Source organism: Adiantum capillus-veneris, chromosome 9 (genome assembly GCF_014529385.1).
Source record: "Adiantum capillus-veneris isolate H3 chromosome 9, ASM1452938v2, whole genome shotgun sequence".
In the NCBI taxonomy this organism is placed as follows: Eukaryota; Viridiplantae; Streptophyta; class Polypodiopsida; order Polypodiales; family Pteridaceae; genus Adiantum; species Adiantum capillus-veneris.
In genome coordinates, this window is record NC_140939.1 from 17451951 (window position 1) to 17475895 (window position 23945).

The 23945-nt window shown below is 43.8% G+C and overlaps 1 protein-coding gene across 1 annotated transcript; it reads left to right on the top strand.

Annotated features, from left to right (window-relative positions):
- Positions 1-1290: 1290 nt before the first annotated feature.
- Positions 1291-2585, top strand: LOC147450173 (large ribosomal subunit protein P3z-like). The gene is made up of 2 exons (XM_086519469.1): positions 1291-1574; positions 2180-2585. Exons 1-2 carry the CDS (start codon positions 1377-1379, stop codon positions 2351-2353), a joined length of 372 nt encoding a protein of 123 aa, XP_086375595.1. The 5' UTR covers positions 1291-1376; the 3' UTR covers positions 2354-2585.
- Positions 2586-23945: the final 21360 nt, after the last annotated feature.

Below are 23945 nucleotides of genomic sequence, written 5' to 3' on the forward strand. Positions count from 1 at the left end.
CCTATGGAAAAGTTCTATATGATACCTTATTGGACACAGGTGCTAAGTATAATTTGTTGTCATATGGAGTATGGTGTCAGTTGGGAAAGCCACCTCTATCAGAGAGTATTATCCAAGTCAAGGGTAGCTCGCACGGAGTCCTCAAAGCGCAGAGGTGTCACCCTGATCAGTCATCACATCCTTGCTCTAACCTGATTGGATTTGTGAAAGGGATAGATGTCCACTGTAGCTCAGTGGTTGATACAATTGGACTTTTAGGATTGCTTTGTGCATCATCCCTTTGAGGCTTCGTTGATTCCTAGAGGTCGACCATCAGCCCATGGAGATGGTCGACAACCAAGCATGATTGCCCTCAAATCGGAGAGTTGGCTCAACATATACCCCTCCATGGTTGCACGAGATTTTGCAGCAGAGCCTCTAAGTGTGTGTCATCATTGCATGCTATTGAGCTGATTATCTGCCAGCCGTTTCTTGGCCAATTTCATCGTCAACAATCTAATCATAACTAGGGCGCAAGGCCAATTTTAGTCAAACCTTATAGTCCCCTATTTAAAGCTTTACCAACCTTCTGTGTTCATGCTCTACCAACAGAGACCCAAGTTCTTAACAATAACCTCAACAGACGATCAACCTCGGCTTGCAGGTACATGCAATAAGAGTGCAAGAGTTACTGCATGTGAAATGAGTGACCAACCTTTGCATTCTGTTGGCACCTTCTTTCTCAGATGCTCTAGTAGCACTTTCAAGGTGGAAGCTCTTGAAAGTGCTACTAGTTACTGCATGTGAAATGAGTGACCAACCTTTGCATTCTGTTGGCACCTTCTTTCTCAGATGCTCTAGTAGCACTTTCAAGGTGGAAGCTCTTGAAATGAGTGACCAACCTTTGCATTCTGTTGGCACCTTCTTTCTCAGATGCTCTAGTAGCACTTTCAAGGTGGAAGCTCTTGAAATTTGCACGTTGGAAGGTCTCCAAGATGCCATGGCTGTTGCTAATCCAAAATTTTGAGCTATGGTAGCCAACTCTCTTCAAGGAGTCCCTAGCCCCCAAACTTAGTCCCTGGTCCCTAAGATGTTGTATGATCACTCCGCCCAGATGAGGCATCGTCGGAGTTGATCCCTCTTGTCAAGTCCATTCCTAGCCCAAAATTGTAAAAAGATGTCCATCTTTTTTTCCCTAGGTGTGGTCTGTAGAGCGCGTGCCCGGTCCAAGGTTGTAGTGTGAACGTCCTGCCTCATTAGTTAATATATCAATATTAACTTAGCTTAGATGTGACCCGGATTGTTTGTTGTACTACCTTTTCCCGAGCCCCAACTCTTAGGGTTCTGAATTGCTACCGTCTACTGTCTGCCTTCTGAGATTGAAGGGAGCTTGGGCGATGGCGGTCTTTACCTTCGTATGCCGACATGAGGACGGAACGTGGAGTGCGAAGCAGCAAAGTGGAGACCTTGAGGGGTCGGCAGATTCCGCATTCGAGCTTCAACGCCATCTTTCCAAGCTGGCGTTCTCCTCTGCAGGATCCGGTGGCATCTCCTCCTCCTTCTCGTACATAACGCCCTCTGCTGCTGTTTTCCAGGTATGTTTTGATCCTCGGCACTTCTCATTTTCACAGCAAGGGGTTTCTGCGGCTATTCCAATGCGGCTGCCCATTTGTAGTTTGTCCATGTAGATTCGCCTTGCTCAGGGTTCTAGTGGCATGACAAAGAGATCTCTTTTTTCCGCCTTCGAATCTCCATCCTTTTGTTTACATGTAACTTCGTTGCCTGGCGATGCTTGTTGGATGACTGAACTGGAAGTTTTGCTTCTGAATGATCTGATTATGCCTACAAGAAGTCATTACCTGAAATGCTGCTGAATAAGTTATTCTTTTTAACGAGTCGATCATGCCTGTAAGAGTTGATGTTTATTTTGTTGTTTACATGGGCTTGGGACCTTGTTACCTGGCGATGTTGTCGAGGGACTGAAATGAAAATTTTCTTCTCATGCAAGGTCCTTGATCCGAGCCTCGCAAACTAATCATCTTCGAGCTGGGGCTCGTTAGTGGAAATTTGTTTTTTATGGGTCTTCCTCATTTGTCATAATTGTGGCTGTGTTGGATGAATTGACTTGTTTCTTTCAAGATGAAAGGTGCTTGCTTTGTTGCTCTATCTTTGCTGACATTGGCCATTGATTTTCTTCTAGGTCATTGTTGGAGGTGGTGGTGGTGGAAGCTTCATTGGTGGCGGCGGTGGTGCTGGAGCTGTGCCAGCTGCAGCTGGTGGTGGAGCGGCCCCCGCTGTTGAGGAAAAGAAGGAAGAAGAAAAGAAAGAAGAAGAAGAAAGTGATGATGATATGGGCTTCTCTTTGTTTGACTAGGTAAAGTGTAGCACAAGCTGGAGGATGTTCTATCCATAGGTGAGCCAACAACGTAACTGTACTCTACAAGGAATTTAACAGTTTTGACAAAATGTGTTTTCCTCTTTCTTCTTCTGTAGTGTGGACACAGTATTTTACACATTTTGTGGTATGGGATTGTTGTCCATGGAAGGAGAGTATTGGAAACTTATTTCTGAGGGTTTTCGTTATTCACTTCATTGTGCTTGCTGCCCATGGACTCATTTATGAAGATACGCCATGGCAGTTGCGTTTTGCTGTGTGATTGGCCAGATTGAGGGATACCTTTTTTGTTTCTCTTTGTTGAGAATGGTGTTTTGTGGGGCCACTTGCTAGTCAATACTGGATTCACAAAGGCACAACTTTTACTCCAGTCTTGGATACATCTCTCATCATTTGAAAGATTGTACTGGTTTGTTGATTTAGACATGGTTTTCAAGTGGATGGTTGGATTAAGCCAACACCCTCCTGAAGCTCTCCAAGCTCGACCCTGCCAGGAAGTTGTCTTTATGTTCATATTGATGCGAATGGCAGGTTTGTTTGGATAGCAGGACTGTGTTGTGTTATCGAAAAGTTTTGTCTATATACTGACGTAAAACATCTATTTTCACTTGTGACGATCTCAAAATGCCATCCTGCTCACTATACTTGTTTGTCCCAACTTTACCTTCTGCACCAGTTTTGGCTATTAAATAGCCTGCCCAACCGAAGGGCTTGGTTCATTTTCTCCTGACACAGCTCACTGGGTGCCCATCCCATCGGATAGCCGGTTGTGGTATAGGGCTTGATTCAGTGGACGGATTGGTACATATTTTTTCACTGAAGTTTATGTATGTAAATTGCCTTTTGTTTGCTGGTATGGTGTGACATCCTCGAGCTCATCTTGGTTAGAAGGAATCCTCGGTCTCTTTAGTGCCCATTCAAGGAAATTAGTGATGCTATTTGTTGACTGCATTGGATGGTGAAGCTACATGTGCCTTCCCCTTTCCTAGAGGAACTTAAACAAGTGCTAATAACAGTCATCCCCACTGTGATGCTATGTGTGTGCGCTGAGGCAGCTTTGCCCCATAAAGCATTGATTTAATATGTAACCCTATTACTTCATGATTGTATGACAATCAAGAGGTGCCTTCCGGGTGTGGTTTGATGTGCATTTTTGCTGTATCCAAAGCCTGCCCATTCTAGGGCTTCAGATCAAATATTGCGAGGGGTAATGGCTCACTAGGTTTAGGTAAATGGTACGCTGTAAAGTAGGTCAAGACTATCATACGGCGGGCTATTATACGCATAATTTATGTTGGAACGGTGTGACGGATGTTGCTACTAATCGCCAATCATGGGTTCGTAAATAGCAGAGCAAACAAGTTTTCCAGTTTGTCTTTTGGAAAGAAAGCTATTAGGGGATGGAAGTTTCTTTTGTACAGGTCTTGCTTGAACAATACACTGCATATACATTAATTGCATAAGAAAAATTTGTGTACGCTTTTGCATTAAGTATGACTGCCTTCACTCGTTGATCCCACTTAAGTATGTTTCTCATTGCGTCACCTCGTTTACCATGATGCTCTCATGTTTTTTCAATTGGAAGTGCCCTTAAAAAGTTGAGAAACTATCAGAGTGCTGTACTCTTTAAATTTGCAAGTTGCTAAATTACCCTTGAATTGAAAGGAAGGTTTCGATGTTGTAAGCTCACGTGGAACAATTTTATCTTGCAGTGTCAGAAGGCTCTATGCAAAGACCTTGTGATAGCAATATCCACTAAGTGGACATTGTGCAAGCTAGTGTAAATCATGTGAGGCGCATCAACCATCAATGCTCAAGATATTGATAAAATCCTATTTGACTTGCCCTCAAGTTTTGTAAGGTAGTTGGTGGACCATTCATTGTCCTACATAGTAGGCAAAAACATGAAGGCAATGTGGCTAATCTTGTTTTCTCCTAAGAATTTTATCAAGAAGAGTGATAATTTCACTTGGTAGCTCATTTCAAAACCTTGCAATCTAGCTCACCGGTCGAGTAGGGTTGAGAGATGATATCATCCACATTCATCGCTAGGAAGCAATTTTGATTGCTATGGTAGTAAAACTTTGCCCATGATTCCATGGTATGTATGCCTATGCAAAAGTTTATAACCATAAAATTACATCTATCTTTTCCAAGTGCTTAGCAACTTGAATTGTTTTGAAAGGTAGGAAAAAAGTGATGGAAAAATTACGTTGGATGCTTCTTGTTGCCATTTTCTTGGCATGGTTTTTCCACGCTTATGTACAAAAGCAGCTTTGGTTATGCCATGCATACAGAAGTACAAAAGCAACCAACCTTCGTAAGCATGAACAAATTTTGACCAATGAACAATATTAAAACACAATTGGATCTACATTAGGTCTGAAATGCACTTAAAAGAATGCAATTGAGTCCAACACTATAATTGGGTTCAATTGGTTCACTAATTTTTCTTTTTTTTTTGTGGCCCAAATTGAGGTTGAATTTTGACTATGGTAGATTTTGTTGCACCCATTCAGACGTGTTACCCAATTGACATTGGTCCAATTGGATGTGATTGGATCCAACTACGTGCAATTTGGCACAAATCATTGCAATGGGGTCTTCTTGACTTAGTCAGCTGATACCCCCATATCATTAGCCAATAGTCATGGGCCCTCCTTATAAAGCTGTTGTACATTACAAAACATGACTAATGGGTATCAACACAAACAATATATCATCCCCGTTCAATATCTTGACGATGCGACTATATCACCTAACAAAAAACAAGCCGTACTTGTTGTGTGGTGTATGAAATTGCCAACTTGATGTAGTTACCTTTATTTTCTCAACTGACGCCACTTTATAGGTCCACAAGGCATCAACCTCCTCTAAAAAAATCATGAATTTTTCCACATAACTAGTGGCCTCAACTACTGTAGAGATGGCATGACCGATTGTCATATCCTCCAGTAAATTTTGCATACCTCTTTTTCCAAAGTGAGTTCCTAATGGCATACTTGTCTCCCACAAATGAATCTTCCCATTCTTAAAAAACATAAGATCTATTTTAAAAGCATAAATGAAGCTATTGTAATCCCTTTTGCCATGATCTGTGCTATCAAACCATATACATATGTCCACAAACCCTTTTTTACTTTGGGATTTCAGTGCAAATGGTTGCCCTTTCTCAAGCCTAGACAACTCTTGCATGCTCTTAACAAGATCATCAAGCATATAGTTATAACGTTTTGGAATCACAATAGCAGATAGTTGTGCTAGAGGTAGAAGTAGCACCATTCACCACCATCTTGTCTCTATGTTGTTGCAGCTTAGCAAGCAATGAGACCCCATCCTCAACCTCCTTCCGCTCGGCCTTGAGACCCCTTGTTGTGGATTCTTGTCCTCTAATAGAAACTCTAACTTTTCTTGGAGTTCATGACTTGCAGCTTAAGAAATAGTTTAATCTTTTCACTATCCAAAGTATCTCACTTTATACCTAATAGCTGAGCATAGTGTCGCTCACACTCCCTCTACAATTCAGTGATAGAAAGCCCTTCTTTTTGATTCACAACCCATTCTAAGAAAGTGTGTTTTGTAATCTCTTAGAGCCTTCCATGAAATATTCTTCATTTAAGAAAAATTTGAATTCCTCCCAATCTCTTCCACACTTCCTCTATTTTCCCTTACTTGGTATCTAATCTCAGGGACCACAATAAGTTGGAAACTTCTAATTATCTCCGCCTTTGATACCCGTTGAAAATTTATCTCTTTCACATAACCATGAAGATACTTTGTGATATCTTTGCCTTCAAATTGATCCATTCTATTTACAATACATAGAAGGACTTTGGTTGCAGACACCTTCCTTCCTTTTGCAGTTGCTTGTTGCTTCATAAACATGGAAAATGCTTGAAACATTTGCAGTTTACCTTGATCAAAGCAAATAACCTATTGGTCATGTTGATCAGTGAATTACAAAATTTGTATTGAGACCTTTGAAAAAACTTTTGAATCCTCACCCTTGCCTGCTTCATGTTGGGCTCACTAAGAAGGTATGTTGGAAGGTTTGCAGTGCTGCTAGGAAAGCGCCGAGCCTTTGATTGTGAGAGTTTGTGGCTTAATCAATGACAAAAACCATTTATTCGAAAGATAAAAAAATCTTTAGCTTAGCCATGGAAGCTCCACTCATTCACAAGGGGAAGAATAACTCAAAACTCTTGTGTCTGTGATGATTTCATGTAGCCTCAATCCCAATTACATAGATATAATGTGTGGTTGCCCTGCATGAAAACCCTATCTTCCTCCCTGAATTCTTCATCGGGACAATTTCATGGAATCTTGGATGATTCTATAGATAATCGCACACACCTTTTTGAAAAGAGAAACTTTAATTGGAACCCTCACACACTTGAATAATACAAGGTAGGAGTAGCATGGAATTTCACTAGCACACTGTAGAAGCCTATGTATCCCTCCTCCTCAAAAAGTCTTAAAGTGTTGCAAAAAAGCACCCCCCTCGTTTAGAGTCATGGCACCATGAGATGTGTGGTATTTTTAGCCACATTTAAGCCAAATTGAGTTATTTTTTACCTTTTTGGTCCAAAAATGACCCATTTTGGTCGTCAAAAGAAAAATCCTTGAAATTTTGGAAAAGTTCTCTTAAGCTCAATTTTCATGTTGAAATGTATTTTTACACTTTTTTTTGACCTCTAATCACATCATTGATAGCTACGTAGGCCATCTGCTATTTTTGGATGGCGTTCACCCATATTGAACTTTCTACGCGAAATAAGAATGCCACCATGATGTACTTGCCATACGTACATTATTAAAAAAATTAGGCATTTTATAAAGTGAGGAAACAACTAGCAATCCCACTTCCAAGGCCACGACTCCCTAGTAAGGTATGTACACAACTACAAATATAATAACTGCTTTCACACATATGGCACTATATACATTGTAGTATTTGTTCCCCCATATCAAAAAACATAAAAAGGGAGGTGAACATCTTTATTTCACATTGTAAATGTGCCACGATATGAAATTGGCCCTTTGACTTGGTGCTGCTCGGGAGCCATGGGAGTGAACACTCATGGTTCCATGAGTGTTTAAAGAGGGGAGAAGTTACATGATGGCTTAAGATAGATATCAACATTTAGATTTTGGCTATTTTTGGGCAAATGTTGTGTTTCTGCGCTTCCACAATGGGAAAAAGGCCTAGGGAATGCAAATTATGCTTGCTTAAATTGTATAGACTATTTGTGATTGATGGGGCACCGTAACAGGAAAGGGTAAATGTGAATCTATGCCAGATATGGATTTCGTGGCCATTAAGTGTGGTTTTGATGCTTGTTAGCTGTGATGCTTGGAATCTACCAAAGTGCAAGTTTATGGGCTGATTATGTACTGCTCGAAGTTCTCTCCAAGCCTATCCTCTCAAAGCTTGCTGATCAGAGTCTAGGAGGGGACATGCTGAGCATTTTAAGATTTTTTGAGGGCCGGGTTTGCACTTGTTGGGCTGATTTTTGAATGCATGCTAGGTGATCAATTTTAGTTTTTCAAGGTTTTGGTTGATAGTGTTTGAGACAATAATGAGGTGTGCATTACATCACCTAGATCGGATTCTTGCCAGTCTAGTTATGCTCATTTTAACTCAACAATGAATGACTTTTGCAAATTTTAAGATTTGTTGGACAAGGAAATGCAATGCGAGGGCATGAAAGTTTGGGTATTATCAACTAAAGTCGATAAAATTGGCTTGCGGGTGATGAGTTTTGGAGGTTTCAGGCTTTATTGCACCCAAATCGGCTTTGAAATGAGACAATTATAGCTAACTTATTATCTTAATGAATAGCTTTTACATGGGTTTTGGCTTCAAATACGGACGAAGTTTTGGCAAGAAATCTAAAGTTTTAGAGCTCAGGGTGTGAATGAGGAGATTGGAACCTTGACCATTTTTACTAACCAACATTTGGGCTCTCGAAGAAGGCTTTGTGCCCAAACTGTAATATATGCCTTTAGTGTGTTTGGTGGAGGATTTGGAGGGAGAAATTGGTAGCCAAGAAAGGGGTGAATCTCTATCATATTGCCACATGTTAGCAAGGAAGATCCCACATGTGCAACTTGGGGCCCAATGTATAGGATATATATAAAGCTTTTCACTCTCACTTTAGGCACTACAAGAGGGGCTCCTTCCCCTTGTGAGGATCTCCGCCATGGCAAGCTATGGAGGATGAATCCGTCTCCCCCATGCATGCGTCCACCACCCTGTTGGGTGTTGCTTTGGTTGTGCATGGTAGCATGGATGGAAAAGGGTGGGCAATGGGTGGCCATTCGACACTATTTAGTGGCTCTATAAGGCAACGCTCAGACATTGACATCTCTTTTGGCTAGTATGGGCCCAAATACCTTTTATATAAGGATACAATTAAACATAAATAGCAACTAGTACGGTCAATCGCCTTCGACGGGCTCTCTCTCTGTCTTTCTCTCTCCCTCTTTATCGTGCGCAGAGGATTTTTGGACCGTAGCTTTCATTTCGCAGTTCTCGACACGTGTAAAGTGCACTCTCTCTGCCGTTATTGAATGCATTTAGATGAAGGGCCATAAGATACTCCAAATTTTATAGACAATTACCTTATCACGAGCTTGCTTTACATTCAATCTATTTGTGAAATTTGCAAGTAAACATGCTGTTAACCCTCACGGCTCACGGACACCCTATCACCTACGACAAACATTGTACTATTTACTTGGTAGAGTTAGGTACCTAGCTTGTCGGTCCAATAGGAATGGTTAAGAGTGATCACCGATGAGAGGCGCACTCTAAAACTGGAACGTATAACGTTTGGGTAAGATTGGCTAAGTGTGGGCGCCCAAATGTGAACGGGCGAACCCATATAAAAGTCAATCTAAACCTCAAAATCCTCATTCTCTCATTTGTGCAATTGAAGAGTGCTCTTGCTCCATCTTCATCTTCTTCTTCTTCATCTCCTTGTGTATGCGAGAGAGAGAGAGAGAGAGAGAGAGAGAGAGAGAGAGAGAGAGAGAGAGAGAGAGAGAGAGAGAGAGAGAGAGAGAGAGAGAGAGAGAGAGAGAGAGCATTGCGGTGGCACGATGGCGGCGAGGTGGTTGAGCGCGGCGTAGCGGCGTCTCCCTCTTCTTCGCGGCGAGGAATCCTCCTCGATAGCAAGCGTAGAGCGGCGAGTGACACACTATCACCATCTTTGAGCCTACTAGTTTAGGCTTGTTGTGTGCTTGGAGCCATTTGTGGCTCGTACACAGTGTATCGGCAAGTTCCTTGCATTGACACGTGCGACATACGCGCACATTTTTGACGCCGCTGCCGGGGAATGCCATACACTAAGCTTGAATGGCACTTTGTGCTTCTTTTGTGGTGCAATTTCAATTGTAGGAAAGGTAAGGAAGGAGGGTGTGTGTGTTTGAGAAGAAGGATTTTGTGTTACTACTCTGTATTTTTTTTGTTAATGGAGTTTTCAAAGGTACTGTGTTTTTTCTCTCTGTAAGGTGTTAGTATTAAGGTTGTTAGTTCTGTGTAATATAAAGTACAGTAAGTAGGAAGTAGATATGTGAGAGCTAATAGAGTGTATTAGTGTGTAACAATAGGTGTATTAGTTGGAAGTAGGTAGGCAGAGTGTGTGTGTGCTCGCGCGCAGGCCGCGGCGATCTTATCCCAAAAAAAATTAAAAAAAAATTAAAAAAAATTAAAGTTAGGACCGGAATCGGGAATATCTCCCAGACCCAAGCCCAGACCCAAGCCCAAGCTCACGCTCAGGCTCAGGCCTCAGTCCCCTTTAAAATCACGTATTTTAGCTTCACACGTAGCTAAAAATTGACTTTTTTGAGGACCAACGGAGCTTCAGGTGACCGAACTTTGTGCTGTAAAGCACACTGCGACCCTCTGAGTGATACCCCTTTTTTGAGCAATCACACACTTTAATAAAAAAACCGATCATTCAAAAATATTAAAAAACGAGTGAAACGGACGCCTAAAAAAGTAAGCGGTTAATCTTCGAGGTTATTCGCTGATGCTTGTAGGGTGCCAAACGCACATGCATCTGCGCTCTGGTCGTGTGCTAGCGACAGGGCAACCAGAGAGAATTTCGACTTACGGGAGTTATTAGTATCCACCTACCTTAGGTTCTGGGCCCTCGGCGGGGACCCAAGGTAGTACAAACCAAGACCCGAACATAGCGACTAGTGACTCTTCCTTTGACTACGACGTCATGGAGGGTTTCCCAATGCCTAATCCCGATAGCTCAAGCCAAGACATGCATGCCATGGGCCACGGTCTGGGCCGAGCGTGCTTAGCCGCTTGAAGGAAACCTTTAGTAGAGCCACTCGCTCCGAACATGGAGCTAATGATGTAAATGAGGGGGGTGGGGAAGTAAATTCTCCATTCATGACCAACGTAGACTCTATGCCCTTAGAGAATGTGCACGTGAATACTCCATTTACTGCACCCCCTAGCTCTTCAGAACTATTCCCCTCTGAGGTCATATTACCCGATGGTAGAAGCCTTGCCGAAGTGCAAGAGGTTGAGCGGTATATCCTTGCAGCGAGGGAAAAGAAAATTGAGAGCTTACACAAGGCGGAGCAACGAAGAGAGTTAAAATCAAAAGCCCCTATGTCACTATCCTTGCTGAAAGAGCAATCGAGTGCTCCTGACTTAGCAACTGCTAAGGGCCAACCCCTCAAAAGCAACATTGCATCTAGTTCAAAGGACACCCCTAGCACCTCAATCCTAGATGGAGCGTTCTTACATGAGAACTGGGAGTACGAACTACAAACGGAAACTCTGACCGATCTATACACAGGTCACACCTATCATGTGGGTTGGTTAGATGTCCTACAATCCACAATGGGCGCTACTAGTGTGGAGGATCAACAACAAAGAGTTTGTGAGGTCATCCATAGGGTCATTGAGTTAGATAGACAGAACAAGGGGATAAACATGCCTTCAACGGGTCTCATGAGATTCTTGGATACAAGAAAGGCTAAACAACCGACCTTATCGCAAATGGAGACTCCCTCGGTAAGTCCGATGGATCCTCCATATGTTGTTTCTCCAGGGGTCTCAGTGCAATCTGAGCCCACAAGTGATAGCTTCACCTTTCTAAGTCTAGCTCATCTTTCCCTTGATGACACCACGGCTACCATGCCTACCCCAATGATGGGCAACAAACATGCCATGGACCTCATTTGTTAGTAAAGCACCGCTACATGGTAGCATAATGCGTGCAACAACAGTACCTACAAGTGTGTACCAATTGTATGCACCCATGGGTCATTGTACTCATGTAGTCCCTACCCCTCCCATTGTTTCAACTACCTATGCTCCCCAACCACAACACCCAAGTTCTTATTTCCATGGGGCTATACCGGCTAGCATTAGCATGTCACATCCGACGTCTGCTATACCTAGGGCCACCCATATGAACTATGGACCACCACATGGCACAACATCGTACCCAACGTGGAACCCAAGGGCTTCCTATGCACCAAGCCCAATGCCAATACCTACTCCATATGTAGTCTCTGGAGCACTTTCACCCACGGTGCCTGTTCACTTAGGTGACTTGGCAACATTTGCTCAAGCTATTGGTCGATCTATTGCTGAGAATATGCGTAACACGCCTAATAGAGAGCCTAGAAGTAAGGCAGTACAAATAGCCAAGCTTACACAAAAATTTAGTGGAGATGGGGATGTGAGAAAGCATGTCGAATTGTTTGAACAAATATGTGATTCTCTAGGAGAACACAATGACCTACATAAGAGTAATTCTTTAAGCCTAACCTTAAGTGGGAAGGGAGGGGATTGGTATAGAACCCTAAGGGTGGAAGAAAAAACGATTTACCCTACTCTTAGGAGATTGTCCTTGAAGGAATACATACGAGAGGGAGTGCTTTGGGGTGTAGCCTCTCAACTCCAGAAAGCCCAACGAGAGGAAGGAGAGTCGGTGAGAGACTTTATAAGTTGCTTGAAGCATTTGAATTCTCGTTGTAATCCAAATGAGCGCTTCAACAATAACCAATTGCTTGATAGATTCATTAGGGGGTTACGACATGAGGATATCTACAATGGCCTAGTCATTAGAGGTATCACCACCTGGGAAACAGTCACCACCAATGCGATCCAATTGGAGGATAATTTAATGATTCAAGCAGAAAGAGTGTCTGTTGAGCCTAAATCTATTAGCTCACAAGCATCAGGGCATCAACCAATGACCCTAAAGCCTATTGCTAAGGAGCCAAAGATATCTGTGATGACTTTAGCAGATCTCACCAAGGCTATTCAAGAGAGTCTTAGAGACAATCGTGCTCTGCAAAACAATCATATGTATCCAAGAAGGGATCAACAATGGTCCTCAGTATGCTATGGACCGCATAGTACTAGTGAATGCCCTACTTTTAGAGTAAAATTCAATGGGAATTGCAATGCCTCTAGGAGGTATGGTCATCAAGCTAAGGATTGCATAGTATTTAAGTGCGTGATGGCCAATATACCAACCTTAGCATGGACAGACACACCTCGAGTGCCTGCATTGATGTCGGCCCCACCTCTTGAACAAACAGCACAACACATGGTCCCTAGGGCCGAAAATATTGTTCAAACAACACCCTTACCACCTCCAGTGCTAGGACTGCAACCACCACATCCGAGAATCACTTCTGTGAATCAAGTGGGTTGTGAGTCATCTATTGCTTGTTTGGAAGACTGTGAGGAAGATATAGATCCTAATATTGCCTATGGGCTGGATGTGCTTGAAGAAAGTCCACAATACTACATGGAGGGCTATTGGGGACAAGTCAAACTCGTATATCAAGTAGCTTCTCTTGTGGCAAGAGCCCGAAATATCAATTACACTGCTAAGAGACCACCTCTTCAATGCTATGAGTGTGGAGGTCCACATCGTGTAGCCGATTGTCCTATTAGGCTACAAAAGAAAGCCACACTAATGCAAACCAGTCAAGCGAGCACGTCCACAATGCCGATACTCATGTGTAATCGATGTGGCATAGATCATTTGATTGCCCAATGGCCAAATAATCCAAATGCACCAAAGATCATGCCATTAAACTTGATGAAGTTACCGAGGAGCCATCACAAAGTGGTACCAGTAAACGTACTCACACGATCGATGCTCCAAAAACAAAATTATATTCTTAAGCAAAGAGACACGGCATCAATTGCCCAATCTCAGAAAAAGAAGAAAACACGAAGGAAGAGATCGAAAAAAGCAGCGAAGTCAGACCCTAGTTCAAAGACCAACATAGGGACTGGTGACGACCCCGTATATATGAACGACGCTGAAGAAGATTCTGATCCAGGTGAAACCATGGAGATCAAAACGACCACTAAGATAGAAACCAACAAGGAAGATCTTCATGAGCCACAATGGCCATGATCTAAGAAGAAGATAGGAACTTATCCAAACCCTACAGAGGAGATTGAGCGAGTCAAGCAATTAAGGAGTTTGGTAGAAGATACCCAAAGGGATCTAGAACCGGCACCTAGGCAGATCCAGATTATAGACACTGTGTTCCCTACGCAACAACAACCTCACCAAGTCCATAGACCCTTAGCCATACCTAGTGTCATCCAAGAAGAAAGTGACTTAAAGTCATGGGAAAGTGGGCGTACTCACTTCTTGATGGAAAGAATGTTTACAGAGGGTCTACCTGATCCTATCGAAGAAATGGAGATCCCATCTTCCCCACGTCAAGGGACTGAAGTCCAAAAGGTGCCGTTAAACATTTCCAAATTGATGGATTTCATGTCTTCAGAAGTTAGAACCACCATCATGTCCAAACTATATAAAGACCCTGAGCTAGTCTCAGCTCTTGGAGCCTTCCTCAATGGAGAACTAAAGTTTGGGCTACCATAATTTGCACAGATGGATGGAGCTGGGGAGATGCCAATAGACGAGGAACACTTAGATCCACAACCCGACCTAGATGAGAACCTTGTTATAGAAATACCTGTTAACAAGTTGGGACAATACTTTGAGGGCGATGAATCCAATGTGACCATACCAATCACTACTAAGGGATTAACTGTGAAGGGAATCCTTGATGGTGGCGCTGGGGTTAGCATTGTGACTGAAAATTGCTGGGAAACTATGGGAAGACCTCACCTTGCGACCACAACCATAGTAGTGAAGATGGCTAATGGGTCTATTGTTAAACCTATTGGGATGCTACAAGATCTCAAGATCAAGGTCTTTTGACATAAAATAAGTATTTCCTTCATTGTTATGGATTTCTCCAAACACGCTATGGCATCGGAGATGATATTAGGACGTCCTTTCATGAGGGAAGCAAAAATGGTGCATGACTGGTCTAAAAACCATGTCTATTTGCAGTTCCAAGATTCTGTCATTCGAGTGGATCTTGTGACTGGTTGAGCACATCCTCTAGGAAACAGGTTTATAATTGATCATAGATCTGACACCACAGTTCAGTCCGCCCCATTGGAGTATTGTTACACGTGTAAAGAGGACACTGATGTTGGGGAAGATTCTCCTTATATGGATGCACTACCTGGGATGACTGAGTCGGACAATGTGGATTGGGTCCACCTAGCAGCAACCATAGACACTTGGGAAAACAGGGGGACAACCTGGGTAACACCTGAGGGGGATGAAACGCCACCACTTGTACCCTTAAATATGCTAGAAGCAATGCATATAGCTGCTGACAAGACTCATCCTCATATAACAATGAAAACATACAAGTGGGTCCCTAAAGATTCTTTAGCAACCATAGCCAGTGCTAAAAGATAGGCGCCTGGTAAGAGACGTTCCATTCGCCCCAAGAAATGTAAAGAAATGTTGCGTTGGATTCCTAAACGACTATTGGAAGCCCAAGCCTACTATCAAGGAAATGATCAAATCTGGGTGCACAAACGTAGATTGTGTTCTTACCTGTCACCTGACCCATGTGAGCCCAATCCTGTAGCTCCAAAACAAATTGAAAATCGTGGAAAGAAAAAAATCACAGAACGCTACACACCCGCTCCAGAGCTAGTTTGGGTACCGAAGAAAGAACGAATTGTTCCACCTAGCTCAGGAACATGGAAATCAAATGAAGCTTCTTGCTCTTCATGTAGTTCCTATACGGAAATAGAAGCTTCGATACAGCCTCCACCTACCATTGTACATACCATACCAGTGACGGGAGCAAAGCGAACCCCGAACCCCGACGGCCTCTAAAACACAGGGGACCGAATGGCGCGCCTCGAGCCTGTCATGGTAAAGCAAACAGGGGGCACCACCTAGCTTCAGCGGCTAGGACGCAAACAACACACCACCATAACAAAATTTTCATCCAAGAGAGATGGATGCTTGGGAGTAATGATGAAGAGGAAGGGAAATGAGATCAATAGAGAGAGAGAGAGAGAGAGAGAGAGAGAGAGAGAGAGAGAGAGAGAGAGAGAGAGAGAGAGAGAGAGAGTGAGTGAGGGAGGGGGTATGGCGGCTTAGTACTTAGGCACCACAGAAGGATGGCGAATCCGCACACCCTTCACACATACACAAGCTCACTCCAAACACAAGACTAGGTGGCGATTCCGCACACCTCACATGGGAAAAACATTGCAGGAAAACATACTCACAAAACCTCAAGATTTATTTAGAGAATAAGGTGATGAAATGGGGAGCATAGGGTAGGGGAATGAGAAGGGAGAGAGTGGTAGAGCACATGGCAGATAGGTGGGAGTTGATTGCGAAGAATCGCACGAGGGTTATGGCCATCATCCTTCATTTAGTTGCCCTTCATCTTCCATAGCCAAGGGTGTAGAGGTCATGCTCAAGACAAGCATGGTGATTGCGGTGATGGTGATGGTGTGGGTGTGTGTGTGTGCACTAGGCACACATAGTGCATAGTGTGTTCTTTGGTGATGTTGTGTGTGTGTTCAGTGTGATGGTGACCCCTCTTTATATAGGGGAGGAGGGGGGAGAAATTCTAGAATTTAAAAATGAAGAAATCATTATCTACATAGGCCATGTGACTGTGGGCCCCACTTGTCTGGCTGTGTGTATATGTGCCAAAATAGCAGTCTCATGAGAGAGAGAGATGGGTTGATGAAAAAAAAGTGAGAGGTGACATGGAGAATAAAGTAATTACAAGAGGGGAGAGAGGGGAGTGTGTTCAGAGGTGAATCTGTGTGCAGATGTGTGTGAACACAAGAAAAATCAGGTAACCACCGGGTGGGGATGGGTCTGTGGGCACCTTTTTCAGTGAAACTGAGTGTGTGTGAGTGTGGGGGAGGTTATTTAGCTACAAGACAAGAGCCATGGTGCCCTTTAGAGAGAGAGGAGGGCATTTGGGTCATGGGATATGATAGGAGAGAGAAAGAGGGGGTGGGGTATACTATTTTGAAAGATAGGGTAAGTTGCATGTGAGTTAGGGTGCATTATTGGTGAGTTATAATGCATTATTGGTGAGAGGTGGGGTAGCTTGAGGGGAGAGAGAAAGGAGAAAGGACAAGGGGAAGAGAGAGGGGGTTGACCTTTTGAGTGGAGGAGAGGAAAATGGACACACGGCGGGGCAACAGTGAAGAAAAAGGAGGCAAGGTGGGGATAGGCTACCCCGCAGGCATGAGGTGGCCTATTTTACCTTTCTTATATATTTACATAATCATACATTATTTTTTTCTTACTTTTTCCAATGCCTTTTATCACTCCCTCCCTAAGAGGGGGTTTTCATGGGGTGGGGACGAGAGAAGAGGGGTATGGGAGCTTGGCTTGTGAAAAGCCCCCATCATTAGCCCTCCCCTTTTGGCTAGAGGCATTCATGTCTCTAGCTCATCTGTTTGATCATTATCGTCGGAGGTGGTGGCTGATGGTGTGTCCTCATCTGGAATGTCAATTGGTGGAGCCTGGTCAAATCGAAGAAAATAAGGTTTAAGTCGCCAACCATTTACCCTGGTTTTATGAAGTTTTCCATCAGCCTCCATAAGCTGGTAGCTTCCATTGGCATACTTTTTCCTGACGATGAAAGGAACTTCCCATCGGAGTAGGAGTTTCTTATCCTTGCGTGTGTCGAAGCGATTGTCGTAGCGGAGCACCAACATTCCTTTCTTCAATTCTTTTTTTCGGAGATGCTCGTTAAAGCTAAGCCGTCTATGCTCTGCTTGTGCTGCATAATAATTTATTGCTTCTTCTCTGTCTAGCTGCAGTCTTTCCAAGCTGATGATGTGATCTCTCAAATGCATGTTGGGCTGTTGAAGCTGGCTTGCCATTACTCTGAGACTTTGTAGTTGCACTTCAATGGGCAAGATTGCTTCCTTACCAAATACTAGATGATACGGTGTGAATCCCAAGGATGTACGAAATGAAGTTCTGTAGGCCCATAAAGCTGGTAGTAGATACTTATCCCAGTCTCCAGGATGATTGTTTACCTGCTTGGTAATAATTTTAGAAACCATTCCATTTACCTTTTCAACTAGGCCATTACATTGAGGGTAATATGGTGAAGAGTGCCTCCTTGTAATGCCCAGTTTCTGCATTAATTCTCCTACCAAGTCTGCTCTGAAACCTGGCCCTCTATCAGAGATGATCTCTAAAGGTGTGCCAAACCTACAGCATATGTGCTCGTAGATAAATTTAGCTACCTCTACCGCTGTGATTCTAGTGGTGGCTGTAGCCTCTGCCCATCTAGTCATGTAGTCGACCCCCATGATAATGTAGAATTTTCTTGAGTTGGCCCTAGGTAATGGCCCAATGGCATCGATACCCGATTTTTCAAATGGGCCATATGAGAGAATAGGTGTCTGTGGTTCAGGCATAAGTGACCTAGTGCCGGCCTTTTGACACAACTTACATGTTTTGCACCAATGGTGTACATCACGGTTGAGGCTAGGCCATATGAAGCCTGCCTACAAGATTTTCCTACTTGTTATGTCTAGGGCAAAGTGACCACCACAAACCCCGTCGTGACAGCTAGCAATTACTCCCGTGATTTTGTGAGAGAGAGGGACCTTCCTGAGTATTTGGTCCTTACCCTTACAGTACAAACCATCATTGATGAGTCGATACCTTGTGGCCTTCCGCGTCAGCCATTTCTTCTGTCCCTTTGTTAAATCTGATGGGCATTCCCCTGTTTCCAAAAAATGCATGATGTCAGGCAAGGCATCACTTCCTTGAAATAGAGGGACCTTTAGTTTTATTGCTCCAACCACCACTTCCTGTAGTCTTTCACTTGCTAGGGCATCTGCTTCTTGGTTTTGAGCCCTTGGGATATGGTGTATTTGAACTTCTTCAAACTTACCCAACAAGGTTTTTACACCACTTAAGTGAGTCCTTAAACTAGGATTCTTGCATGTCCATGCTCCATTTACTTGCCTTACCAGAAGTAGAGCATCCCCAAATACATTAAGGCGTTGTACACCTTGTGAGACGCACCATTGTAGACCCTTGGTTATGTGCTGCATACACAGCTTCATTGTTAGAATGTGAATCTAACAATTGGCCCAACGAAAATACCTTTGTTCCTTTGTCATCAAAGACCACTATGCCTGCAGCTGCTTTGTCGGACGCTCGCTTGTAGGCTCCATCAAAGTAGAGAGAGTATGCTCCTTCTACCATCGGTGGTACTGGAGGTGATCGGACTTCTCCTTCCTTAGATTGATTCTCCTTCCCTTCAAAGACTTGGTAGGTCATGAGTCCCCCCAAACTTGCCCTTGTTGTGCTTTCTACCTGTACCGTGTAGTCAAACTCTTGCAGACGAACTAGCCATTTAGTAATTCTAGCAGACACATCCATGTGTTGTACAACATAGGGAAATATTTCATCCGTGGTTAGAATCACAAATTGCTTAGGCAGCAAATATGACCTAAACTTTGTAGTTGCAAATCTAAGGGCTAGGACTAAGTGTTCCACATGGGTGAAACCTTTATCTCCTGCTGTCATCATTCGACTAGAGAAGTAGATTGGCCTCATGAAAGATGTCGTTGTATCCTTTTGGAGTAGCACAGCCCCCAATGAGTCATCACCAACACTTGAGGTGACATAGAATTTTTCATCCCACTTAGGTGGTGAGATAGTTGGCAGAGTGGCTAAGACCTCCTTTACCTTGTTGTAGTGATGTTCGCTTTCCTCGTCCCAAGTGAAAGTTGATCTTTGAGTGAGTTGTTGCAGTGGTAGAACAAGTTGTGATAGTAGATGTATGAATCTACTTAAGTACCTCACCTTTTGTAGAAAAGAGACCAGTTGACGTGCGGTCGTTGGTGAAGGTAGGGCTATGAGTGCGGACACCTTACTTGGGTCGGCGTTGATACCTCTTGCTGAAATTTCATGGCCTAGTAGAATGACTTTACTCTCCCCAATGTGACATTTATCCACATTTAATTGCCCACTTAGGCTCTGCAACCTGGCCAAACCTTCAGTTACCTTTTCTAAATGTGAAATACGGGAGCTATATATACAAAAATCATCAATGAACACTCTTATGGATGTTCCAAAGAACGGTTGAAAAACATATGTGACATCTTTGGAATGTGGCAGGTGCATTTGTGAGACCAAATGGCATAACCCTGTAAGAAAAACAACCCCATGGCGTGATAAAAGTGGTTTTTAGCTGATCTTCCAAGGCTATGCGTATTTGAAAGTATCCTGAATAACCATCACAGACGGTATAGCATTCAAAACCCGCTACTTCATTCATAATTTCATCCAAGAAAGGGAGAGGAAAGTGGTCTCTCTTTGTAGCTGCATTTAGTGGTTTGTAGTCAACATAGACCCTCCACTTACCATTCTTTTTAGGCGTCACCACTACGGGTGACACCCATTCTGAGTTTTCTACAGGATAGATGAATCCCGCCTCCAGCAGTTTCCTTACCTCGGCCAAGAGTGCCTTTTCTTGCATGACCCCCAGTCGTCCTAGCTTTTGCACAACTGGTTTTACCCCTTCCTTCAGCTTAATATGATGTTCCACCACTGTAATGCCTGTGATTCTTTCATAGTTGTCAATGAATAGGTTAGGAAATCCCATCAACATTTGCAAAAAACTATCTTTCTCCTCAAGTGTTAATTCCGTAGACAACATACCCTTCAACCTACTTCCTCCTAGGCCAGGTGATTTTCTCTCCTCTTCATTGGGTTTCCCTTTTGGTGATGGATCACCAATTGTGCTTACCCTTTGTGGATCCTTCATAATGATACCCATCACATCAATGGAACTGTCACTTTCGTCGGTGGATGTGGTCTCCTCCTCAGAACTGGAAGATTCGCTAGTGGTTTCATCTGCCGATGTTTCCAGATTCATTTGCTTCTGCTTGCCAATCCTCATGTCGTAGTAGATTGTCTCCCCTTTCTTACCGGTCATGAGTAGAAGGCCAGTACCCCAGTTCTGTTTTGCCTTCATGGCCATCAACCATGGCCTTCCCAAAATTAGTGGATAGCCCTCCCCCTTAGTAGGCATTACAAAAACATCTACCTCTACCTCAGTGTTGAAAGCTTTTATTTTCACGGCACTTACCACACCCACACACTTTACTTTTGCGTTGTTTGCCATCTTTGCCTTGCATGGCGAAGGCCTGTCAACCTCGAGCCCTAATCGAAGCATCATAGCTTCGCTCATTACACAGATTTGTGCACCTCCATCAATGTAGGTGTTTCCAACCCTCTTTCCTTTTATGTTTACGTCGACAATTGGAAGGATGTCATCCATGTTGCATCCCGAAATTGCTCCGGCTACCTTTGTTTTGGAGAGTCTTGTACTTACCATTTTAGACCATTGTCGCCTTACTTTTGGTGCAAGATGTAGCAGCTATGGCCATGTAATCTTCGGCCCTTGCTCTGCCACATCCAATGTTAGATCATAGGGCTTAGAACTTTCCCCTAGCTGGAAGTCGGTGATGCCCAATTTCCGTCGTGGCCTGGATGGCCTCTTGCTAGTTTCTTATCTCATGCTTCTCTCATCATCTGATTGTGTAGCTTTCTCCCTCCTAACTCTTTTCACAGTCATGGCTTCAAGTGGTTCTAAAAAGGTTACCTTCTCCTTACCCTTGTCCCTCTCCTTTGCTCTGGGTGGATCCACTACTACGGCTTTTCCTTTCTCTTCTAGCCTTATGATGTTTACAGGGCGATCAGGTGGTGGGGCTGGTGGAAGAGGTGGGATGGATGCTTGTAGTGGTGTCTGGGGTGGACGTAGAATTTGTGTTGGTGGGGGTGGTGCTTGGGGTGGGGGTGTTATTTCTCTAGGGGGTGACAATTGGTTCCTCCTACCTCCTCTATTATAGTTTTGTCGTGGTTTGGGACAGTAGTACATACCGTGACCGTCTTCTGCGCAGTTGTAGCAATGATACTCCCTGTTTTGTCATCGTGCTCTTCCAGGGTCTTGCTCTCTTTCTTGACTCCTCCCTTGCTGTATTAAGTGGACAGACAAATTCTGCAGTTGGTCAGTAATATGGGCCAACATATCTTGTTGGTCATCTCTTACCCCAAGAGCCGGTGGTGGTGGTGGAATGGTGGTTGTCGTAGTTGCTGGTCGACGTGATGTTCCTGCTTCTGTTGACTCGGTTTCTTTGGCTTTCATTCGCAGCTTCTTGTCCTTAAGGAGAGCAATCTCAACGGCTAACTCGTACGTAGCCGGGAATCTACCTTTCACCTTCTCCTTGAGAAGCGGCCATAAGCCATGCGTGAACCGATCTTTTTTTAGGAAATCGGGTGCGGCTTCCCCCCTTTCCAGTGACTCAACCCACCGTTCCCACAAATCCACAAATTTGGGCTCATAGGTGGTATATTCTAAAAGACCCTCCTGCTTCAAGTCTCTCAACTTGTCCCACAACTTTTCTGAAGTGGTACCTCCCCCAAAGCGCCTCTTAAAAGCGGTTTTTAAGGGTTCCCAGTCATCCTTGGTTGCTTGTGGAAGTGCATTGTACCATGATCTAGCTTCTAGCTTCATGAGATGCTTAAAGATTCTAACCCGGGATTCATCCGTATCTTTGTTGCTCACTACACATGCTACTTCAAAGTCATCTAGGAAGTCTGTTACCAAATCCTCCCCCTTCTTTCCTTTAAATGTTGGAAATGCTACACTTGCCATGAAAACTAAGAGAGAGCTAGAAAGACACACTGCTTAACTTGCAAAAGTTTTTTTCTTCTTTACAAGGAGGCCTGTATACCCTCTTATACTAGGACATAGATTAAAACTTCAAACGGTACATTGCCTTGTACCAAAGGTAAGACAAATGGTTGATCTGATTCCAGAACCTCAAAAAACCGCTCCCCACCCAGCATGGTGTCAATGACGTGCTGATAGTGAGCCTTCAAGTCCAGTATTACCTTGATTGAGCGTACACGTGTTGGTATGTGTGATCTGTCTTGAGGTAGGTTGTACTGATTCATGTGAAGCTTAGAGGTGCTTAGTCACTGTCCAAGCTTGTGGGAGAGGGTGGTGTTCTTTCCTGAAACAAACTTAGTAGATCCCTAGTTTCTCTAGTGAGAGTGTGAGCCAATGCTTCCGTTATCTGTGCTACAGCATCAGGTGCGACTTGAAAATTGACTGTGATAATTACCTCGGTGACTTGAGTTACCCGATTCTCAAAGTAGAATAGTGTTGATTCTCTATTGTGCAGAGCTCCTTCCATTTTGTTGTTGTTGGTTGGTTGTAGGTTGCGGACATGGTTTCGACCTTCTCCTTCTTCTTCTTGGCACTTGGCCTATGTATATCCACTGGGTTTGGCGTGTTGGTTGACTCTCCCACTGCAAATCGATTACCATTACGCCTGGCACTCGAGCTTCGATGGAGATGCGGAGTTCGTCTAGTTGTGCTTGGAGCTCTTCTTCTTCTGTCGTCCAATTAGCAAATCCTGCTAGCCATTCATCCATTCACAATAGTTTAGCGGTTTCAGTCTTGTAAACTGAAGGGTTTCATGAAAAGATCCTCCGTGGGGGCACCAAATGACGGGAGCAAAGCGAACCCCGAACCCCGACGGCCTCTAAAACACAGGGGACCGAATGGCGCGCCTCGAGCCTGTCATGGTAAAGCAAACAGGGGGTACCACCTAGCTTCAGCGGCTAGGACGCAAACAACACACCACCATAACAAAATTTTCATCCAAGAGAGATGGATGCTTGGGAGTAATGATGAAGAGGAAGGGAAATGAGATCAATAGAGAGAGAGAGAGAGAGAGAGAGAGAGAGAGAGAGAGAGAGAGGGAGGGGGTATGGCGGCTTAGTACTTAGGCACCACAGAAGGATGGCGAATCCACACACCCTTCACACATACACAAGCTCACTCCAAACACAAGACTAGGTGGCGATTCCGCACACCTCACATAGGAAAAACATTGCAGGAAAACATACTCACAAAACCTCAAACTTTATTTAGAGAATAAGGCGATGAAATGGGGAGCATAGGGTAGGGGAATGAGAAGGGAGAGAGTGGTAGAGCACATGGCGGATAGGTGGGAGTTGATTGCGAAGACTCGCACGAGGGTTATGGCCATCATCCTTCATTTAGTTGCCCTTCATCTTCCATAGCCAAGGGTGTAGAGGTCATGCTCAAGACAAGCATGGTGATTGCGGTGATGGTGATGGTGTGGGTGTGTGTGTGT